This window comes from Euprymna scolopes, chromosome 26 (genome assembly GCF_053919585.1).
Source record: "Euprymna scolopes isolate OS-2025 chromosome 26, ASM5391958v1, whole genome shotgun sequence".
NCBI lineage: Eukaryota > Metazoa > Mollusca > Cephalopoda > Sepiida > Sepiolidae > Euprymna > Euprymna scolopes.
This window is the reverse complement of record NC_136507.1, coordinates 51280801-51305990: the sequence shown is the minus strand read 5'-3', so window position 1 is coordinate 51305990 and position 25190 is coordinate 51280801. Positions and strand designations below refer to the sequence as shown.

General features: G+C 31.7%; 1 protein-coding gene across 8 annotated transcripts in view; it reads right to left on the bottom strand.

Moving 5' to 3' along the window:
* The window catches only part of LOC145248037 (serine/threonine-protein kinase N2-like), a 412484-nt gene that overhangs the window by 247970 nt on the left and 139324 nt on the right, over positions 1–25190 (bottom strand). For all 8 annotated transcript variants that reach the window (XM_080109765.1, XM_080109767.1, XM_080109766.1 and 5 more), the window contains exon 2: positions 3395–3695. In XM_080109765.1, the coding sequence (XP_079965891.1) occupies positions 3395–3695 (301 nt within the window). The remainder of the gene's footprint in view (positions 1–3394; positions 3696–25190) is intronic.

Genomic DNA, 25190 nt, shown 5'->3' with positions numbered 1-25190 from the left:
CCTCCAAAAAAGTGTTAGGAAGTAAAGGAAAAGAGAAAAGAAAATATTACAAAAAAGAAAAGGAGTTAATCAGTGAACAATGGATCGGAAGTTGTTCACAAAGAAACACAAAAGAAAGCTTGAGTGGGGTTGTTAATCAAGGTGTGACAGTGAATAGGAATAGAAGATTGTTTAATATATTTTAGAGTTAATTTCAGGTGCGGTGATGGGATTTGTGACAGTTTATGAGGCTTGGGAACCATTGGCAGACATTCTTTGAGTTGAGTACAGTTGCGAGTTAGACAGAGGAAAATGCAGATTGTGGCTCAAAGCAAAACGAGAGAAGATGACGGTAATTGATGATCAAAACCTTGACAGTAAATAGAGATGTGGATCTTAGTGTTCAGAGAGTGTATTGTGTCACACACACACACATCCAGAGTTCAACTAATATCTATGGAATACGTCAGAGTTTGTATTTTTTGTTTCGTTTTATTTTTTTTTATAATTGTGAACCCATGCATACCTCACTCAACAGCCACCAATGTGAGAGACAGCGGCATGGCCAGAAACAGAAAAAGACTACAGAAACAGCTTGGCATTGGCGATGTTTACTATTTGTTTGTAAACACAGATGCTCACTCTTTGCATTTCACTTCAAAATGAAGAAAAGATTTTTTTTTTTTTGATAATGTTTGAAGAACGCTTTGAATGGAGATGAAATGGAGTTTTTTTTTTATGGTAATAGTAAGTGTAAAAAATTATGACTTTAGAATCAACCATAGAATCGAGGGAGGGGGATATTGCTTTATTTTGAAAGATTTTTTTTTATGTATGAAAGAATTGCTGAAGACTTGCAAAAGTTGAAATCAATTTTTCTATTTACTCAATAGAAATATAGTTTAAAGAATGCTATTTTCAAACAAGTATGAACATGGCTGGAAAGTTTTAAACAGAATGAGGATAACTGATACAAGAAAGAATGTAAGAGTGAAATCCCAAATTCGACACAGTAAAAAGATTTAATAGTTTCACATGTGATCAGAAGGATAGCTTTTCAGGGGAAACCAACCTTTTGGAAGATCACCTAAACGTTGGGTTGACTCAATAAAGAAAACTGCTTGCTTACTAACACAGAAAAGAAACACTTTGGAGAAACAACTTGTATGAACATGAAGTGTCCAAAGATCTTTATACGATTGCGCAAATGAAAAAATATCTATGTTCACCAATGACATTGCAATTTTATCATTTAAACAGCTCTTTATCTCGTATGGACTAGGACTACATATGATCAACCAATAGAATTTAGTCAAAATAAATTCCATCTAATAAAATAAAAAAGAAGCCTTCAAATAGGAACAACAGTTTTCTTCATATAAGAATAAAATTCAATTAAGAAATTGTATTAATTTAAAAAAAACAATTTTGACTATTTAAAATAAATAATTTTCCTTTTCAAATGAACACCATTTTGATAAAACTAGTCAATTAGTGCATTTTTTGTTTTGTTTTTCATTTAATTTAGGATTAGGCTGATACGAATCTGATCAAAAAAATCACATTGGTTTTGCTCAATCCGGTCAAGTCTTTGAGCTATGACCCCATGTTGTTATTTTTAGTTTTTGTTTACATGTACGCATGTGTGGAGCATTTTATACAAGTTGGTGGAGGTAAAATGCTATGTTTTGATTGGAAATGGTCATTTTAATAACAAGTCCGATAGTTCTGGGTGATCATGTTGAAAAGTGATCAGTTTGAGGTCATAAAACCCTGAAATCTTCCAAAAATTGGTGCTCGGCATACATGAAGAAAAATTGGCCTGTACGGAAGGAATTAGTGCCTTGCAAAGAAAGGAACATCATCAACAACACTCTCGTGGATAGAGACAGAATACTCTTCCCATCATTGCACATCAAGCTCAGCTTAAAAAAGCAGTTCACCAAGGCTCTGGACGAGGGTGGAGATTGCTCCACTTAGTTGTGCTAGGCTTTGTGAGAATTGATCATGGAGCAGTTGAAAGCTGGCATCTTGATCGTCCTCAGATTTAGCAAGTCATCAGTGGTCCAGAGTTTGAAAACTCAATGATTGCAGTGGAATTGAAAGCGTGGAAGGCATTTGTTCTGGTAATGAAGAATTTTCTTGGCAACAATAAGGCAAGAAAATGCACAGAACTTGTCAACAACATGCAGACTGTTTTCAGAAAGCTGCAACATGAGTGTCAAGATGAACTACCTATTTTCACATATAGACCAGTCTCCAGTGAACCTGGCTTTAATGAGTGACGAGCAGGATAAGAGATTCCATCAGGACCATTCCAAAAGTTTGAAGAGATGAAAGTTTGAACAATTGTGAATCAACACACAATTTATATGTTCTTATGTTTATTAATATCCATCAATGTTTCTATTAGGTAATTAATATATATTGCTGGCAAAACAATTTTTTTTTCTTTTAAAAACATTTAGGATGATATATATTGACAAAAATCAGCTGGTAATGCCACAAAAATGTAATCGATTTTTTTCAAATCAACTTAGCATAAAAGCCTGACCTGATGGGAGAGAAACGGATCCAGCAGTGCAAAAATACTCTAGACAACATTCAAAAAGTAAATTGTTGTCCAATGTAATTTGATAGATAAAAATGAGAGTTCCAATGAATGTACAAGTGTGGGGTGTGGGTGCAGTGTCTTTCCCTCCTATTTTGCATATACTCAATAAACTGGAGTCGATTATATGATGCTCATCTGTTTCTCCTCAGATAACTGGAAGATGAGATATGGAGATAACCTTTTGGTATATAGTAGAGTGGCTTTGGGAAGGATGAAGACAGGATATGAGTTTTCAAGAGATCAAATTTAAATTATGGAAATAAAAGAAACAGTAGTGACAACATTTTGAAAATTCATTTGAATTTTTTTTTTTTTTTTTAAATGGTAGTGTTAGTTTTCTTATCTTTTTGTTTGAAGCATGTACTAAGATAAAAGTAAAATAATTATATTTTTGAGTACAAATGCCTGTGTCAGTTCAGTGTATAATTAGTCATAGATCAGTCCCAGATATTACCCCTATGAAGAACAATCCACCAGCAACATATTCATCCTAACAAAACAGATCCGAACATTCCTTAATATCGCCATTATTTGAGACCATCATCATAATAGACTAGAAGAATCAAAGCAGTATCCAACAATTTTATCTTAAAAGAATTTTTATTAACTATAGATCCATTTTACTTAACTAGAAGTTTGATAAATACCCTTGCCCAACCAAATAAAGCAGAATTCTGTAGTATGTATTTTATTTTTGAGATTTGCCTTCCAGATGATTGTGGATAATTTTGCTTGTTGATAATTCGGTTTGTAGCCATCAGCATATCGAAATGAGAAAAGAAAAAAAAACAGACAACTCACCTGTCCCTGAATCGTTCTTACTGATGAGGTAAGCATTTAGATCCTTCAATTCTTCATGTAAATCAGTCAACTTGGTGTTCGATTTCTTGACAATGCTGTTAATATTAGACAAGCTCTTTTTATCTGTGGTCACCTCCCGAAGGCGTTCAGCACCTTCCTTTATCTTCATTTCTTTCCGAATCTCTTTCTTCAGATCTTCACGCATTTCATCCAACTTTTGTTGTATGCCAGCATCAGAGAGGTTTGATGACAGGCCATGACGGGTGCTAAATTCATCGTGAGAAGATTTCTGGTGGCCTCCCTGAAAATAAGAAAATGGAAAAATTTTATGACCTCATTAACTGAGCATACAGATTAGAAATCATTATCAATATATATATAAGAAAAAACTCCATAGATAAATTCAAGCCAACATTAAACAAATAACACAAACATATATAAATTTCTATACAAAATTATTCTCGATCATATATTGGTACAACAGTTGCTACCAGATCTTCTGTGAGTGGATAAATATGTATATATATACCATATAGATTTCTATACAAAAAACAATATGCATGCATGGATAACAAGTGCATGTACACACTGACAAAAAATAAGTACACTGGTTAAACCACACACTATTCCCATATAACAATCTAACATATAAACAGAGAATAAAAATATAAGATATATCTTCTCGTAAAAACACACACCCACACACTATACAAACAAAAATTCTCCAACAAGCAGGTATAGGTAACTTTACACACATATGCACTACAATAAGCATGAACAGACATCCACACCAAACAAACATCCACAAAAGCATCTATAAACACAAATGGGAAAGAGCTAAAATATGTAAACACACATAATGAGTAATATATACATACAAGCAAAATAAGAGACTTTACACATCAAAATGATGACTATAGTCTTAAAACTAATGAATTTACAACTATTCCATATAAAGCACCTAATTTTGTTCTCACTTATACAAAGACCATATCACCTGATGAGAATAGACACGTTATAATGGAAAATAAAAATAAAGTTTGAAGCATCAGCAACTTTTCAGTTTTAAATGTATATTGAAGCAATGCATATCATCATTGATTTTATTGGACAAGATAAAACATTTTCTGTATTAAATCTGCTGAACATTTTTTCTTACTTTTTTTCATTTTACTTCTGTTGACATTCTCACTAATCAAGGGGTCCCCTTCCTGGGGCTAACACTTGATCTCTATTTGAGACGCATAGATATTCGAATATTCCATTAAAGTTCTCCTTTACATCTCAAATACTGAGTTAGTAAATAAGTTGAGAACATAATTTTCCTTTCCGCAATCGACTATTTAAATATATTATATCTTTTTTGTAGTCTCTTGGTCTTGCTGGACCCCAGGGAAAAAATTAATCTAGTTTGGTCAAGTATCCAGCTTCACGCTATCACTTGAAGAAGGTGCACCATTCCTTGTAAAAGCCAGTGGGGGTTAAGTCATATGGAGGAGATCTTATTTGGGCTGTGAATACGTCATGTGATTTTGAATATTTGATAAGGATTTACTTGTAGGAAAAGTATACTCATGCCAGGTTGTCCTGACAAACTCCTGTACAGAGAAACCTTAGATACTCGAGGACAATGTCTAGTAGGCATTAAAGCTCTCTTAAATTATACAAAATAGAATGTAAGGTAAATCTTAAAAAAACAAAAACAATAAAGACTTTATTTCTCAAGTTTATGGCTAACTTTTGGTCATCTCCCAGAAAAATTGTACACCATGTGTATAATCTAGTCATATAAACAAGACACAAATTTATTAAAACATTGAATGATAAAAACTTGGATTGGTTATCATAGATATCGATTGCACAATCTTTAAAAGAAAAAAAATGGAACAAAATCCACTTTCATACATTGGAAAAATGTTGCCTTTGTCTTCAAGAAAAATTAACTTTCAAAAAAAGAAATTAATAACCAAGAGATATCAACTGGTGTCAATATTCTGTCTTTAAAACGTGTGTATATATGCGTGTGTCGTTTAGTGGACAGTTATTCTATATATGTCATTAATGGAATAAAACTGAGTAATTGGAAAAATTTTAATCCTATCAAGAGTTTTTCTTTTCATTTTCTCTCTTTATAAGAGGCTGAAAATAAACCTAACAGGTAAAATTTATTAACATTGAATGAAAATATTTATCTTAATTACTATCTTGCACCATTATATAAAACACCTTCAGTGTATTTTGTTGAATTTCAATTGTTTGTTTGTGTTGCTTCCACTTATTTACATTAAGAAAAGTATGACCACCATGTACAGGTCCAAGTGCAACTCGTTTTAAAGGAAGACTTTACAATAGGAATTGTGTCTGGCCATCAAATAAGCAGAAAAGGATCGATGTGCTATAAAACAAAAATTCAATTAAACATAAATTAAAAAAAAAAAAACTATATCTAAATATGAATTTTGTGATACTTTAATCTCCGGTACTAAGAATTATTAATACAACAATTACACACGATAAAAATTTTTAGCACAGGTGATTACAAAAATGTTGTAAGTGAACACAACCTCTGGGTGAGATGAGATATTTTTAATAGGTCAAAAAATTACTACAGTACAGGCTGATTAAAAATTGTTGATACAAAAGTCAGAATACTAACTGCTCATCAACGCATGCTTTAAATATTTTTTAGCAAAAATCAACATAAAATTGTTTGTAATTAAAAGGCAAAAGTCATATATAATCTATAAATTGTAACCCTATTATGGTATTAACCTGATATCGACAGGATTGAGCCAATTAGAAAATATTAAGATGAGGAGTGTGCCCCTCTCCACATACTTTTTTTTTTCTTTTTAACAGCATTGTAAAGTTATGTTTCTATCGTCCATACTTCACAGAAGGGTGAACGAAGACAGTTATAAAAAAAAACAAAAAAACTACCAATTCCTATCAGTTCAAAAAAGAAAGATTTTGCTAGGCTCTTTGAACTTCCTCTTCATAACATATCTTGACACAGAGCCCTAATTTTTAACACTTATTTGAATTCTACTGTTCACATTTCGAGCGTTATTTTTACAAGGTTTCGATCAATGTAACCTTCAAACTTCTTCAGGTGTAACTTGCTAAACTAGTGACACTACTGTACAATTACGAATTACTTAGAACTTCTTCCCAGTCATGGCTAACAGAAGAAGAACATCCGATACCTTCATGGATTAAATAACGGGTTCTATTCAAAATTATGTACAGATTCCAGAGTTTGACAAAGATTCACAGAGTTCGATAATATAAAGGTGAAGGTCAGAGGCTATATCGACCGAAACATGAAAATAACACTCCAGATGAGAACAGTAGTCTAAAGAATCCAAATAATACGAATATTTAATCCTCATCTCAAAAATTCAGAAATATAATTTAACTAATAGAATTTTCCAATCGTCTGCTTAATAGTTTTTAAAACTATTCTTACACACTGAAGTTCAATATTTTAAAGATCTTTTAAAAGTGAAATTGAACCTATGTGCAACATTATAGATTTACTGAAATACTTACAATGTTCATAAAATAGAGAATAAAGTCTTTCTGTTTCCATAACGAAACGATAATTGTCAACAGGAAATGTACATAGTCACCAGCGTTTTACAATGGAAATGTGACTGACCGTCACCGAAGATCTCAAAGGAATTGTCTGTAAGGATCAGCACAAACACAATAAGCTAGTACATAGGTTCGAATGTAAATATTCTGCTAAGAATTCTCATTAAACGAGAATTCGTAATCTACAAATTGCCAGCCGTATGTTATTCACATTGCTACTGGCAGAACAGAGAATCAGAAAAGAATACCCCCTCCTCCCATGATCATTTCATCCTGATATTCATTACTTTTAATTATCAGTAATAACTTACATAGAGCAGTATAAAATCTTTATATATAAGTTGGGTACGTCGATTTCTTCGTGTGTACAGGATCCATTCCTAAACTGATCATTATGAATGGCACTGCTAGACAAAGGTTTCAAATGTAGACTATATTTAGTTTAATCTATTTTTATGCAAGGAGGGGAGGCAATGAACATCAACTAATGAACGTTCCTCAAACTTAGTTTCTTTAGAGTATTTAAAAAGTTTTTAAGGGCATAATATGGACATACCCTCCCATTTAATGATTCAAATATAACAGATTTCCATTGAATTTAATCCCTAGTCATTAGATGCTAATAAAGTAAGATTTCCGGAATTTCAATTTTTTTTTTTAAAGACTCCTTAATCTTAAATTTTAGATATTTTCTACAATCAAAATCAGATCCAAATTGAAATAACGATTCACAACATAAGGTTTAGTATAGGCACCGCCAAAAATGGCCGCAAAATCAAGTTGTTGTTGTTTTTTTAAAACTAAATTACATTTATTAAAATCCATTATTTCTGAGTAACTTTTTTTTTGCCAGAAAGATAAAACCCTGAATTTTATCATATAGAAAACAGAATAATGTAAAATTTTCTACTATTTTTAATTAAATTTTAAATGTTAAATTTTCCCAAAAAGTTAACAATTGACATTTTTTGTCTTGCACAAAAAACGTACTTAAATATTTAAAAAAAAAGGTTTTTGAAATAATTTATTTATTGTCTAACTAAGATTTAGGATGATTTTATAAGAGAATATGCAAAAATATTATAATATAAGTACCTGAATTTCAAATAATTCCACTTATTCATATAGGTAACCAGATATTTCGCGTCGATGTAGAGTCTAGATCGACTCTGTTTACGTTTGCGTTTTATAAGAAGAAAACTATGGAAGACCAAACAGGCCAAAAAAACTTATTTTTCAGTGATGAAAATTTCAATGTATTATTAAGCTGAGGCTGGCCAGTACCAGATGGGTGACCATTTGTATGAGTTTGGTTTTTAATGTGTATGTGTGTGGGGGCCAGGCTCCCCAAAATGGGGGGGGGCCAATTTAAAGCAGAATAAAAAAAATTATTTCAGCGCGTTTGGTCCACCGTAGTCGAAAGGCGGCAAACGTTTTCAAACGGGATCAAAAAAAATGATACTATTTTTAACGCAAAGGGCACAATATTTATCAGATTTTTTTTTTTTTGTATCGATTATTCAAAGCATGCCCTGTTTAATAATGGTCATGCATTATTCGGCTCGCTAAAAAAAAATTGTTAATTTATTTATCAAAAATTTTAAAATGGCTTTTTTCGTATAAATATTAAAAAAATTTTTTTTTGTTTTGCTTAACTTAAATTAATTATTTTACTTAACATATTCACCGAATTTCACACTTCAAAACTCAAAAGCGGGATAATTAAGCACAATCGAAGTTCTGATATTCAGACGTCAAAATAAGGTATGCAAACAATTTTTTTTTTTTTTTTTTTTTAATCTATAATTCTATCCCTTACAACAACACAAAATGTTTTGTTCAGTTTCAGATGATTATTTTAAGCATATTTGTTCCCACTTCAAAACAAGGGGGGGGGTTGTAAGCAAAAAAAAAAAATATATATATAAATATCGTTTATGAAAAATAAGTACACTGTTATAAAGTTCATTCTTCTCCTAATAATCGCTGAAAATTTCGTATTGATCGGATAATTACCTGATTTATGGTAGATTTTTAAAAAGACGGTCCGTCAAAAAGTACTGACCTGCCCCCCAGTTTTGGCGGTGCCTAGTTTAGTATTATTATATGTTGATTTTAACCTTCATAAGGAGACATAAGTGGTGCAAATTTATTTCTGTTGTCGAGGGTGGAGGGTAATTTTACCCATCCTGGAACGAGCATTCTTCTCCTTAGAGAACATAATACGTGTTCTTACATTAGTAGAACTTCTAACCTGTTAGTCCCCATTTGGAATCATGGACTTTTCCAAACACAAATTTGATACAAAAGTAATGTAATATTTAGGTTAAGGTTTTTCTTATTTTTGGTTTAATTTTCTAACCTAATATTTCAAAGGGTTAATAATTTTTAAAGTGTATTTTAATTACGATTAAAATATGTTAAATATAACAGATTCGATATATATTAAGAGTAAAAGGTTCTCTTCTGTGAAATATAAATACATCCTCAAGGCAGGCAAAAATATTAATCAGTTGAATTTGAATACAACAAATAGTCAACTCCAATAAGAAAGAGTTTTAATAAATATAAATTGATGTTTGTAATGTGATTTGAGACAATTGAGAAGATGCAATCAAGATTTTTACACTCATCTTATGCAGACCACTCTTTTTTTAACACACATACAGAGATATAAAAAAAAAAAAAAAAAAATAGGGTAGGCATTGTGTGTTTATAAATAAAGTGAATTGGTAATAAATCGTGTGTATCTTTTACAGACAGTAAGCAGTAGCAAAAGATTATAATGAATCTATTGTAACTAGCTTACATAGGATGTTATTCCTGTAGCAACCAATATATACTTTAAAAGCACATCTCTTCAAAAAGAGGGAAGACGGAGGGGGTGTATTTTTTGAACAATGCTGCATTCTCTTTAATATTTATAAACTTTTACACCCGATAGAATTGAAGTGCTTTCTCTTCGAGGAAATTCATAAGTAAGCAAAGTTCACAAGAAAAATAAATAAATAAAACTTTTGAAGTTTAAAGTAAATAAATTAAATGGATGGACAGAAATTATTTTTTTTATTTATTTGACACGAAATAATATTCAACTAGGTATAAAGAAAATCGCATAATTTACTCACCTCCTTCCCAAAAAAGACGCTAAGTTGGAGCATTGATTGATGTGACAGAAAATTGTCAGCAACAGATCAATGATAAACGGCTGTTTTGAGAAGGCAAAATGATTTGCAACGTTCATACTGAAAAAAGCATATTATACTAGAAATATGAGGAGACTTATTACTCAGACTCCAGGGAACATTCATTTTTGTGAATGAGAGACCACTAGTAATGACTCGTGTACGGAACTCCTAGAGAGTAATTAATATTAATAGTGGGGGTTAGGAACATTTGGATTATATCTCTACTAAATGTCGTAGTCAGTTTTCAGTTGTCTCAGACCAGATTCAATTTTCCAAATGACTCATCTGGGATTAATTAAATCTCAATTTCTATCTCGGTAGAAGAACTATGGACTGGAGGAGGAGGCAGATGGTGGATTTCCTTATATCATAACATCAGGATGGCACATTTACACAAGATTCGTTTAATATCAACAAATATTTTTATTATACTGTATTAATAATAGAAAGAAAAAAAAAAATTTTCTTACAATTAACTATATATAAGAAATTCCACAGTTAATGATAAAATATGTTTAATTTTTGTTATTTCTTTATTTACTTAGGTATTTATTTATTTATTAAATTCTTGAGAAAAAGAAACCATTGAAAGACAAAAGCTTAAATCTAAATGCAATAAGTTATAAGTTATATTGGTACCTTTCAAACACAAATATCTCACCGACTCTTTGTCAGCTGATATAACACTCTTCCTCATTCATTTATATCAACATATGTAAATTACTATCTCTTTCTTCTTATCTATACTCATCCCTTTACCATATTTCCAGTATTTCACCTGTCTTTATCTCTGCAAGTATGTGTTGTTTAATGGACTGCTACTACTGTTACTAAACACTCGATTATGACAATTTTTTTTTTGTTAATATACAAACAAAACCATTGACATAAAGCTAGTAGTGGTTATACATTAATGCAAATATGCCAATAAAAAATTCAACTGTAAAATGCTCAATTTGGTTTTACTACAATAGTCTATTGTTATCCGACGAGGATCAAAGCATAGCATCTTATCTCAGGAGGTCATCCTACCAAGCATAGCATCATCTTTTCAGAACCGAGATAGATTTATTCCCTGTTACCCGAGGAAGTACTGACGGAGGTATTGGCATGTTTGTTTTCTCGTTCAGAATGCCTCATAAGGAAATTGAATCATGCACACATGAAAATAACGAATTTGTGTCTAACTTGGTTCTCATGAAAAAGGGCAAGTGAATAGAGATATACAATCTGCAGCTATTGCGAAAACATACCTTGGAAATAACAATCGTACACAGTGATTGTCTCTTATCCCTCAGCGTGTGTGTGTGTGCGTGTGTGTGTGTGTGTGTGTGTGTGTGTGTGTGTGTGTGTGAGTATACTTGGTTTTGAAAATAAATATGGCAATTAAGCTACATAGAATTTTCACGTTTCATCCTCGTGAAGATTCGTAAGCCTGACAAAATTTTTGCAAGGATGAAGCGTGGAAAATTTTGCGTAGCTTAATTGTCATACATATTTTCAGAACTTACTACCTAGCTATTATTACGTATAGAGCACTGTTGAAGTAAATACTAAAAATAGATACATATATAATATATATATTACAAAATAAAGATTGAAAATGATTGGTCATTGGTTCAGCTATTCTTTCTGAATGAGATTGGCAAATTTTGTCCACAGATGCTATACTGCTTTAAATATGTCATCTCTGCAGATGATATATAACAAACTAGCAAAATATAGTTTTTTTTATAGCATCAAAGAAAAAGATCTATATAATACTAATGAAATCATTGTATTATACGATGCTCACGTGAATTACAACTCATCAAAAGTGTATGTTTAACACAAGAGACTACCGCATCGTTATCACAGAGATAAACAGTGTATGAGTCATGATATAGATGTGTGCATGTGTATGAAAGCGAGAGAGAGAGCATCAGGTGTAGTTTTGTCAAATTTTAAAAAGTAGGCGAGTTTCAAATGATGCATCGTCTCAGCTGCCAACAACAGACATAGGTAGAAATATCGATTAAATATAAAAATCATTTTATAAAATTATACTTTTAAAAGAATATTGCTGTGATTTTTTTTTTTAACAAAAAACTATTTTGTATTCAATTGAGACAAAATTAGGTTAACTTGTATTTTAAGGGTCAGTTTAGAGAACTTAAAAAGGCATCATTGAATCATATGTAATTATTAAAATTACCACAGATTATTTACAAATGAAACTAAAAATAGTCTGAGAACATTTGTAATATTTATTTATTATATAACTTACATAAAATTTTATAAACTAGGTACAAGGCCAATAAATTATAAGTGTAGAGAGTCGAGCTGGTCTATAACCTTTTAAGCTAAACACCATAATGCCGTATTTGCTCTAAGGGCTTTACTAAGAAAGTCCTCCAAATGTAATGATTTACAAGAATTATATGTACTATGCAAGAATACTCTTCCGCTTGCTTGTTTCCCAGCTGACTACAACTTGGTTGTCTTCAAGTCCAACATAAACAAATTCTTGATGAATCACCCTCTTAAGTAATCCAATCTACCGAATTTCCATTAATAACGACTACTATGATATTGTCCCACTGATTATACACTCAATAACCCTTATCCTCGAGTGTCCTCAGGGCCTTGATAAGTGATGACTCCTATGTAAAATAAATAAATAAATAAATAAAAGCATCCTACAAAAAGCAAGAAAAATCAATTAAATAAAAGGCTAGATTAGTACCCTCCCCACCCCCACAATTATAGAGTTTCTGTTTTCCGGTTTGATAATGCCGAAAACAAGCAGATTGATACAAGTAGGTACACTTGTAATACTAGCCTAATAAAACAAATGAAACTTTTTTCTAAATAAAATTTTTTTTTTTTATATTAGTTCACAAAAGAAACGATTTTGCTTTCTGGTAAAACATTTTATTTTATAGACACCTTTTATTGATATACAAAATTTTTTTTCTCTGCACTCATGGGTATGTAACAAGAATTTCAGTCTTGTTTTATAATTTGTTATAACCCAAGCATCTTACAAACCAGATTTGGCTTCTACATCATAGATTGGTGATTGTGGCACTAATTTTGTTTTAATAACTAACGTGTGACTACTGACTATTAATGAATTCCAAACCAGCATTTCATCAAGAAACTAAAATCTTGACTAAAAGATAACTTGCAAAATTTATATAACAAAATAACAACTTACAATAAAGTTATGATTTTAATACAATAAGATAGGAAATTAATGAAAAAATTTAACAGAAACCTATCCATAAAATCAATTTTGTTAATCATTTATCAGATAGCAATCAGATTATCTAGGTAATATATATTTCTATTTTTTTGCATGTCATTTTTTTTTTTTTTCTGGCTATCTTATTTTTATCAATTGATTATTTTTTTTTTTTTTTTTGTCTTCTGATCAATTCCGCTTAATACTTAGTCATGGACATATATCATATACTGATAAGTCAAACAGTATGACCAACAACAAAATGTGACCAAAAAGAACAGTTACATTTTCTGAAAGTTACATTTTCTGGTCAGCAGAAGAATGAGTGAGAGCATTTATTAATAGCAAAGTTGTTAGGGTACAAACATCCATTTATGGTTGGTATCTATTGGTGTAATTCAATAAATAAAAACGGATCTATTCTTAAGGTGCGTTCATTCAATATGTACATTTAGGAATAATTTAGTGACATACAAACAAAACTTCTCATCAAGGTGTGTGGACACATCTAAAAATGCTATTTTAAACTTAGGTGTAACAGACCGATCATTCGACAGAGCCTCTTATAAAAGGTTCTTGGACACATCAAAAATAGGATGTGTCAATCGGCAGGTTTAGCAAACAAAATGCTATTTCAAATGAAAATTGTGGATTCGTATAAATAAAAATAATTTGAAAAAAAATCAATTACCAAGAGAGCTTTATTAATGATATAGTCATAATCATCATAATGAGCTTTACATTCATTTTACATGTTAGCATGTACTTGATAACTTTAAAAACTGACTTCCAAACTAACCTATCTCGGTCAGGTCTTTATCTTTCCTTCTCAAGTCAATTCTTGGCAGTTTCTTGAATATTTCTGTTTACCTTCCCCTGTGAACTGAACTGTTCTACATTTACTAAACCAAAATCTCGTATGCATTCTTCCAACAGTGCCATAGCACTAAATTCTCCTGTCCTATACACATTTCCCTATACTGTCCAGATTTAACCTAAACTAGAGAAAGAGAGAAAGACAAAAACAGAAAAGGAAAAGTAGAAATAACATAAAAGCTAGTAATACGTTTTACTGTGGAAACACTAGATGGTATAGTCATTTCTGAAGAAAGTATCTTTTGTTGTCTCTCACCTGATAATATTATGCCCAATCAGGTAAACTCATAACTTTCTGAGATGACAATGACATCTTTTAGTAAAATAACAATGCACCTTTCTAAACTGCAAAAATTATATTGAAACGGCTACAAGAATATAAAAATTTTATTGGCTTACTTTGGTTCAGAAACTACACAAATCTTTATGCTAAGTCAGGTTTAGGTTATGTTCCGTGACATGTTAAAAAAAAAAAAAAAAAAAAAAGAACTTTCCATTTTGGTTTGTGAAAACAGTTGAAACAAATTGTGATAATAGTTCATTGTTTTGTAAAAATGTTTTAAGCCTTGAAAAATATTTTTAAATCCTGAAATCAGTATTTTAAATTCTTAACTATAACAATACTTCACATTCATCATACACCACAGGTCCTTGCACACGGTGGTTAGAGTACTTGGAAAAATTCAACTATAAAAGTGATATTTTCCTGAAAGTTGAAAGTTCAATCCTCAGTGTGGGCAACTAAAAAATACAATTGCAAATTACTTAGGACCCCTATTCAGTCATGCGGATACAACAAGAGCATGCTACTTCCGTGAAGTAAATAAAAGGTCCCATTTGAAATTCTGTGCCGATTTTCAGGTTCGATAGAAAGATTATTTGGGAAATTCACTGCTTATGCAAACATTTAAAAACGAGAAAATAAAAATGCTTTTGTTATATATGCAACTTTTGATTTTTTTTTTTTTTTTTGCAAGGGAGAAAAGCTGCTGGTAATTATCAAAACTACAGGGTAATTTTAGTCACCTAAAAGAAAAACTTATCGCTCTTGATTGGCAAGCGGATGGGAACATGGGATGAAACCTGTTATCAGGATCACGCGTTATGTTAAAAACAAAATTTTAAAAATCTAACTTCCATGAAAATCATAATTTCACCAGTCATAAATGTCAAGTCTTAATTTAATTTAAATTGATAATTTTTATTTCAAACTAACTCAACCAGAGATTTCTTATTTTAATATGAAAAATACGTAAATGGATCAGCCACTCGAGTTAATTTGATTATTAAGCTTCTCCTTTTAGCTTTTATTTTAATCAAGGATTTCAGTCCAACTTTTAATTAAAAACATTTTTTTAGTAGTACAGATCAAATTTTCTTAAATCTTTCATCAGATGGAGCCCCAAAATTCCCCTATATAAATTCATGCTTTTATCATTTCTAAATTTACAGCTTTTTTCCTCATGCCTGTTATAGAGTGTGGTGTCAGCAAATATACCCATCTCAGAAACAATTTTATCAGGGAGGTCATTTATGAATATCAGGAATAAAAAAAGGTCCATGGATTGACTCCCGAGGTACATTTGCATTTATATCATTGTTTAGATGTATGACCGAAGACAACCTGGATTCTTTTCTTATTTAAGAAAGATTTAATTATGTTAAGTATTCATCCAGTGATACCGTATGATCTGATTTTCCTGAGAAGACCATCCTGTCAAACCCTTAGATATATCTAGGGCTACTACTCTACCCTGCTTTGTCCAGTGTATGGTATATACGTTCAGAGATTACAGTTAGGATATCTGCTGTAGAATAGGCTTGCCTAAATCCATATTGTTGGTCAGACAGAAGTTTAGCAACTGTAAGGTAATGGACTAGAGCTGAGTTGATTATGGACTCAAATATTTTGGCGAAAAGAGGGAGGAGGCTAATAGGGTGATAATTTAATAGGTTAGTTCTTTCACCAGAATTCTTGTAAACTGGTATCACAGAAGTAGTTTTCCAGCAGTCAAGAAAGCAAGATTCGTTAAAGCATTTGTTGAAAAGTTTGGAGAGGACTGGAGCAACCTCAATGGAGCATTTTTTTTAATAGTACAGCCGGGATGAAATCGGATATTGTCCAAGAAGGATCTAATTATATTTAGTATACATTCAGTTAGACTGCAGCATTTAATTTTCATCAGCAGCCCTTCATGCCAGACTTTGTCAAAGGCCTTGGATATATCAAGCGCTACAGCCCTGGCTTCGCCAGCCTTATCCAGTACATGGTATATGCATTCAGAGATGACCATTAAAATCTGCAGTAAAACGACATTGCCTAAATCCATACTGTTTGTCAGAGAAGATTTGCTTTTGTGAGGTGGCGGATTAGTGCTTGATTAATTAAGGTTTCAAAGATTTTAGCATAGAGAGGGAGGAGACTACTATGTGATAATTGAGATGGTCAATTCTTTCACCAGGTACATTGGTATCACAGAGGCCATCTTCCAGCTATTAAGGAAGCTGGATTCACCAAGACATTTATTGTAGAGCTTGGAAAGTATGGGGGCTAGCTCAGCTGTGCATTTCTTAATTAGTATAGCAGGGATGAGATCAGGCCCACACACCTTGGAAGCATCTAAGATTTTATGATATTACAGACAGAAGGGGTGATGTTTGCATCATCTAGTGTAGCTTCGGTCCGCAAAGGGAAATTTGGGAGGGAGTGACTTGTTGTCTTTAAGGTGGAGTTGGAAGTGAATCGCTGGGCAAGCAATTCTGTCTTCTTCGTTGCCATGCATGCGACCTTCTGGTTGTTGGATAGTGGAGAAACTACTGATTGCCCTTTATTTACTACACTATTATAGATTTTCCAGAAATTACGAGTTCCTATGTTTTGCGATTCTATGCATTTCCTAATTATTCCAGCATACCTTCTTTTGGCTGTTGCTATTTCTCTCTTACAATAATTTCTAGCATTTATAAATTTTTGCTTGATATATCCAAGGCCTCTGACAAAGTCTGGCATGAAGGGTTGCTAATGAAAGTTAAATGCTACGGTATAACTGGATGTATATTTGTATTTGACTTATGACATACAAACTAGTGGAATGCATGCTGTCTGTGTGCAATAGCAGCTGCACAATCTGTAGTGAACCATGGGGGTGAGTAGGGTTTGCTATAACACTTCCATGTGGGAACACTTACTTAAATACCTACTTTGCATCATTCAGTTGTCTCATTGACACACTGTTCAGCAGGAAAAGAGAAGATATCAGTCTATGGGACATCTGGTGTGTTCTATAATGGTTTCCCAGTCAGCCCTTTTGTAGTACCTTGGTGTTTTGAGCAATAGCTCCTCACGTTGGGGTTGGGATTTAAGTGTGATGTCAACTGATACCATTAGGTGGTCTGTGTTTCCAAGTGGACTGTGGGTATTAGTCACACAATCCTTGGGTACTGTGGTTAGGGTTGGATCAAATACCGACTTTTAACAATTGAAATACAAATACTTTCGTTTAGGTTACCAGAAATACAAATACTTTTATTCCTAAGTCTAAAACTATAAATACAAATACTTTTATTCCTCAATCTCCAAATACAAATAAAAATACAATAACTGATTTAAACAAAAACAAATATAAGTACTTTTTTTTTTCAAAGTAATAAAGAAATCTGAAAATATGCAAAAAAAAAAAAAAAAAAAAAAAAAAAAAAAAAAAAAAAAAAAAAAAAAAAAAAAAAGAAAGAAAAATATTTCCTTCCAAATTTGACATCTACATTACATTCTATATCATGTCCTCATTGCATTTTATTATCATTAGAACTCTGAAAGTCTCTCTCTCTCTCTCTCTCTCTCTCTCTCTCTCTCTCAAATATAAATACAAATACAAAATACTATTTTCCTGGATGCCATAATACAAATTACTTTTTCTTGTGATGTTAAAATACAAATACAAATACAATTACATTAAAATTGTATTTAAATACAATTGAAATACAAATACAATTGTATTTGATCCAACCCTAACTGTGGTGAGGAATAGGTCTAGAAGTGAAGCCTGCTGGGGGTTCATAATCTGATAGGCGGGTTACAAACATTACTGTGTGAGAGAATGGCCTATAGAAAGGCTATAAGTAGAGCGCCCAGCTGCATCTGTGTAACCTGAGAAACCAAGCCAATTTTTATGGACATTTAAGTTACCAAACTCATGTACTTGGGCATTACTATCTAAAGAGAGTGCTGCATTTATACTATCAGAGACATGATCGATTAGAGTACAATTCTGACTTGAGAAAGAATGGTAGAGAAAATATAAATAACGCAATGATGAAAGGCTAGTTGAAAGCACATAAAAGCCATGTCATCCAATTCAAGACTTGCTCTCTAGTAAAAGGGAGGGTGCTATGAATATAGACTTCACATATATCTATCAGAGTCTTACAGCAGAGAGGGAGTAGTTAAAGAGGATTGAGGAGTGTAACTGTTTCACTTAATGCTAAGATATCCAGGGAGTTTACCAAGAGGTAAGACTCTACATCATCTAGATTACCTCTAAGCGCACTCATGATATTTGCTTGGTTTGTCATTTCATAATTGTTTAATTTCAGGTTAAAGGAAGAGTGCTAAGCAAAGTGGGCCAGTTTTGATGCCAAGTATACACACACACAGTAGTCCATTAGCAGAGTCCTGCCTAGAAAGTTATGGCCTTATGAAAGCCCACCAGAGATAGCAGCAAGGTCCCTTTCCATGTGCCACAGGGCACTACAACTATGCCGATATTATACAACTGCAGCTCTAAGCGCTACCAAAGAGTTAGAGCTCCTGTATTCTCAGTCAGAAACAGCAGCCAGGACAAACTGTCAATCAGATACCCTCAACCTTTCAAACAAGATCGGCCCAAGCCAGCTGAGTGAGCACATGTGGCATGCAAGCAAACCCAATTTCCTCAGTTTCTGAGACGAAGAGAGAAATTGAGAATAGGGAAGAGGGGAATGGCGTTCAATTTTCTAGTCAGGAAACAAGGTCAAGCACAAGGTGGCTTTGGTGAGTCCTTGGTACTGTACCTCTGTGCGTGGCTAATAGACAAAAGAGTGTGAAAGCCAGTGACAGGCATAGTCTATCTATTCCTTAAGCAATTCAGATTTGCAAACCAGGAATTTGTTGAAGTCACCAGCTCTAGGAAGGTTGTCGACCATGACTGAGGAGGCCTCCCTCCCCAAGTTTTAATATTATTTTTTCTTCTAGATGGAGCTACAGGTCTATCACACCGAGAGGGGTAACCATGGTTTTTTCGTGATCCCACATGAATGAAGATATTAAGTATTTTATTTTAAAGTTTTTCTCTATTCTAAATTAATAAGCATAGGATTGGAGATAAATTCCCCTCTAACATTAAGAAATTGTGTATCTATTAAGTATTGTGAGAGAACCAATGTGTTTTAATAATTAATTTGTTTTAAAATAAATGAATAGGATATTAATAAGTACTTGGATATGTAAGAAAATACAAATGAAAGAAACGAAAGAAATGGTGGGATGAGATTTACATATAGAAGTTACACACTTAATGCACTTAACTTGCTGTTCTTTGAGCGACCCATGTTAGTCTAGCTAAAAGACCAGTATCTCCATGTGGAATGAATTGGGGTACAAAGATTAGCATGTTTGAGAGCAGTAAGAGGGAGGAAGAGTCTGCCTTAAGAGCCAAATGTGTGCTTTGAACAGTCAGCCAGTAGTTTTAATACTTCCTTCTTGTATTTAATTGGAACGTTATAATTTTCGATTTCTGTATTTATATTTTAAAACATACAAACTCATTTTCTAAAGGTGATAAATGCTAAAAAATAGATGCGTAGTTCCATTTTCTCTATTGTATCTATACATATATTACTTATTTCAACAAGATTATATGCGAAACGGAAATCTGGGAAAATAGAGTTTCAAGCGAGTAGATAGCACGGAATATGAAACTATAATAAAATAAATTTAAAATATTTTTTTAGTAATATTAATTTTAAAGGCGGATTTAGGCATGGTTAAAAATTATTACTAGACTTGTAGTATAGAAAAGTAGGTGAAAAAAAAGTAAGATTCAAAATGATATTGGGATTTATATTTAGTTCTAAACAAAGAACTGTATTCTACAAAAGAGAAGAATATAAGGATTACATAGTAATATAGTTTTAGAAGTACCTCTTTATTGGTGTACCATAAAAATAAAAATGAATTACAGATACAAAACATACAACATCGATCCTGACAAATATAGAATTTAGATTATTATACTTAAAGTTTTGCTCGATTCTACAGATTTTTAAAAAATGCAAGCCGTCCTTACAAAATTACATTATCATATTTTATAGTATCAGCATGAGAAGCTAACTCGCCATTTTGCATCAATTTGGATGAGGAAAATAGTTTGGAACTGTGATTAAAAAAATACAGTATAAATACATTAATAAAATATGAACTAAGTATTGTACTTAATATAAGTTCAAATAAGTCTTTTCTTTAAGGGAGAAAATATTGATAAGTCCCCCTTTCACTATGCGTATAATTAAACAAAAAACACAAGATGGATAACAGATTACACACACATATATATATATATATATATATATATATATATATATATATATATATATATATATATATATACACACACAACTGGATATTTATGTATGCATCTAATAAAAAATAAATATCACAACTTATCAGCTAGACGCATCTATCTTCAATGCATAACTGTTAGGGATCGCCTAAGCTTTGATTCAACATCCTCCAATTAAAATTGAATAAGATAATTTTTCAACTTTTTTTTGCATGGAAAGTTCGGTTTTCTATATAAGTTTAACAAGTTTTTACCAAAAAATCTCATTAAAAATGTTTTATTAGAATTTGGAGTGTGGTATGGATTTGAGGGTTGGTTAGGTGTCATTGCAGGTTAAACGGAGAGGTACGGGCAAAAATAGGTGGATAGAGGGGCCTAAGTTTTGAAAGTCGGTTTATCATAACTTTTTTGTAGGTTTCCGACTACTTTTTGATTGTATTTGAAAGATTAAAGGCTAAAGTTAATTTCCTAAAGGTAAAAAATATTTGTACATGTGAAAAAAAAAGTTATGAAAAATATTTTCACGCCGAGCTAACCAATTCATCTAAATTTTGAAGTTAAATAAATTCATTGTAAAAATCCTTTAAAAGATAAATATTAGTTTTCTGGGTCTATTTCAAAGATAATTTAGTAAAGTCCAAAGATATTGAATTAAATAAAATTTAAAAAAACAAAAAAAAACAAAAAAAAACACCTTGTTTGCGTAAAATACAACTTAATTAGCCCTCAAAAAGCAAGTAATTCTACCGTTCGCCAAAAACGCAACAAATAAAGGTTTGTAAACACGATTATACGAAAGCCTAAAATTACAGCAAATCTAAACGCTGTTTCAAAATGAAGTCATGATATTAAAAGGAGGTAGGGGTGTCAGATTTCTTCCCCCCGCCCAAATGTGCATCTGTACATTCCTATTCTGAACGTTTGTATCAATTTTTATCATTTTTTAATTTAATTATTTTTTATGTTCCTGTTTTCAAATTATTTTTTTTTAATTATTGTTCGAGATTATATAAAAATTATGTTACGCCGAAAGTTTCACATTCTTGTGAGCAAGGAAATTATTAAACTCTTGCATATAAAAATTATGCGAAATCTAAAAAAAGAAAAAATATATATATATATATATATATATATATATATATATATATGCTATTATAATTTTTTTTGGTGAAAATATTAAATAAACAATGCTTAATTCAATAGTAATATCGGTAGTTCGGGAAATTCATTTTTCTTCGAGTTATATCGAATTCATTAATATGGACTTTAGGGGCTTTTGTCGTAATGTTCCTCTAAAAATTATTTTTATTTTATTGTTACAAATTACGATTCTTTATTTATATAAAAAAGCAAAAATAAATTCTTGCGTTTTTTTTTTTACTACTAAAAATCATAACTTTAGTAAAGGTATTTTTTGTTTAAACAAAATAATACATTTTCACTAAGATTTAAATCCAAATAATTAGTTCATTATATTCCATGATCATTATTTGATAAATACTTAAATTTCATTAAAATTGGTTAATTCCCTGATTTTTGGTGAATTTTTAAGTAAAGGGAGGGGTCAAAATGTTTATACATTTTGAGCATCGGCATTCATTTTGCACGTACCTATAAACTGAAATGGCTAACTGAACTGACTTTTTCAAAAATGTATTTTTGATAATCTGCAGATCTCATGTACAATAGTAACCAAAAAGTGACAAAAATCCTTGGAAGATTATCAACATGTGGGGGTGGAGGTGGGGGGCATGAAGCGTACATAGCATCTTTTCCGCTAAGATTGAACTAATTGGTTTAAAAAAATATATCTGAAAATGTGATGCTTAATCGATCCTTGAGGGAGGGGGGGTACGTCATCTAAATAAATTCCTTATCAAAATGAAACCATATTTCAACTAAAAGCATTTGCGTTAAATAAAAAAAATAACAGAAAAGCTCTTTTAGTTGTCAACACGTTTACTGGCAATTGGCTGTTCTGTGTCTTGTTCCAGTAATTTTGTGTTTCCATGGCAACTTGCTTAGCCTAGAAAAAAAAGTGGGGTTGAGTGGGGCTTTTTCCTAGCTATACACAAAGCTTTCTGTTGTCAGGCAGTGAAGTACAATTGTGACGAGGGAGTGGCAATCAGGTCATCTTTCTATCACCCTCCCTGTCCTCTCCCTCATCAACACTAAAATGTCCTCTGGCTGGAGAGGAGAAAAAAAGAGAAAAAGAAAGTCCATGGGATGCAATTATGATCAAATTCCTTTAATTGAAGGGACAGCCAGAAAAGGAAGGGGAAAAAATTGAGGAAGATTGCACTTAATATTAATGGAAACTAAGGTACTCTGAATTTCCTGCAAATGCTGAGAAAATTCGGCTCTTTGATACGACAGGCGTATCTGAACAAAAATTCATATTTCCTTTGGGTCTATATTATATACCACAGTATTATAGGATTTAAAGTTTTAACTTCGTAATCCATAATTAAAAGTTACACCTTCGAAAACCACACCTTAAAATATTCTATTTCAGACCATAATGGAAACTTGTTTTTAACTCCGTTAAAAGAAAATCAATTGCTTAATAGATTTTTATTTTTTTTGTTTTTAAATCTGCCTTATGAATAAATTCCCAGATCGAAGAGCATATATATATATATATATATATATATATATATATATATATATATAAGCTAAACGTGTGTGTCTGGTCACGAATAGGCTCCTATATGGTTGACTATTTAAAAAAAAACTGATTACATATAATGATAGAAGATGTATCGAGGATCAGGAATGGGTATGTTTGATCTGGCAGAACGCAACGGTGGTTCATAAAAATTGTGGGGTCTGCGTTCGCGCCTGGCCCCCAAAGTATGTAAATAAACAATGAAAAAAAAAAAAAAAAAAAAAAAACGTTTACAAGTGTTTTTGATATAGATGTACATAATACTTTGATAAGTATGTTTCAACTTTAATAGGGATGGTATAATAAAATTGTGGGGTCTGCGCTCGCGCCCTTACTCCATGGAAATACGGCACAAACTTTAACAAAGACTTTTCATATCTATTTGCGTAAGTATACTTTGATAATTATGTTTCAGTTTGAAGAAATATGGTATAATAAAATTATTGGGTGTTCGTTCGCGTCTGACCTCCATAGAATGTAAATATGTCACAAAGTTTAACAAGGTTTTTTAAAAGAGGGGAGGGTCCACAATAACACTTTTACTTTAATCTTAATTCACGTTAGCTTTTATTTATTTTTTTTTTTAGTTGAATCGTATCGTGTCGAATAAATTCACCTCATAAATTCATGTTCTTATTAAAGTGAAAGCCAAAAAATAAAAAAAGTCGGAACTTTAGACAATTCTCGACACAAATTTTGCATAACTGTTTTTTTTTTTCCTTCTCCACTTGCACGTGGCACTCTTTCGAAAATAGATAAAGAAAAAATAAGAACGTTACTTGTTATCGTGTCAAAATAAGGAAAAATCCTGCTCACGTGATTATGGGTCTTTAAAAACATTTACATAACCTTTTTATTTTTATTTATATATCTGTTTAAGCTTTTTTTTTTGTCAGTGTACTAGAAGGAATTCAGTTGATTACGACCCTTTCTGCATGTTCTTTACATTACAATAGTACAACCCTGTATCCGACGGCGCAATACTACACCGTTCAATACTGTAAAACTGAAACAAAGCTGTTCTGCTTGAAAAGGGCGCTATTTTCTTCTTATTCATATTTATATCGATTCTTTGCTTTAAAAAAAACTAAAGTAATTACGTGTTTAATTTTTTAATATCCCATTTTACTGTTTCGGATTATTTTACTAAAGTAAGTAAAGCTTCATTATTTTTCAAAACTGCTTGTTTCTTTGTTTTTCTATATTCCGATGTTATTTTAAGTAAAGCTTCATTATTTTTCAAAACTGCTTGTTTCTTTGTTTTTCTATATTCCGTCGATGTTATTTAGTAAGAGTGTTTAGCAGAAAAGTCAACAAACGACTACCCGAAAAAATAAATATACAAGAAATAAATGTTACCATAGTCAATAAAAGTTCAGTTCATGTTTGATTTTGTTTTGAAATAGTTTTTAATGATCTTTACTTGAAATAATTTCAGCGAACCGAAATTAAAACAAGATTTGAGGCGATAACTACTTAAATTAATTTTATATAAACTGCACATGCCATAATCGAATATTCCTCAAGCACAAAATAACGGAAAACATTAAAATATGTTTATAAATATTCCTTACGTTGACGGAACTCTCTTAAATTGTTAACACAGAATGCTCAGGTGCCCCCCCCCCTTCAAATTGAAAACAGG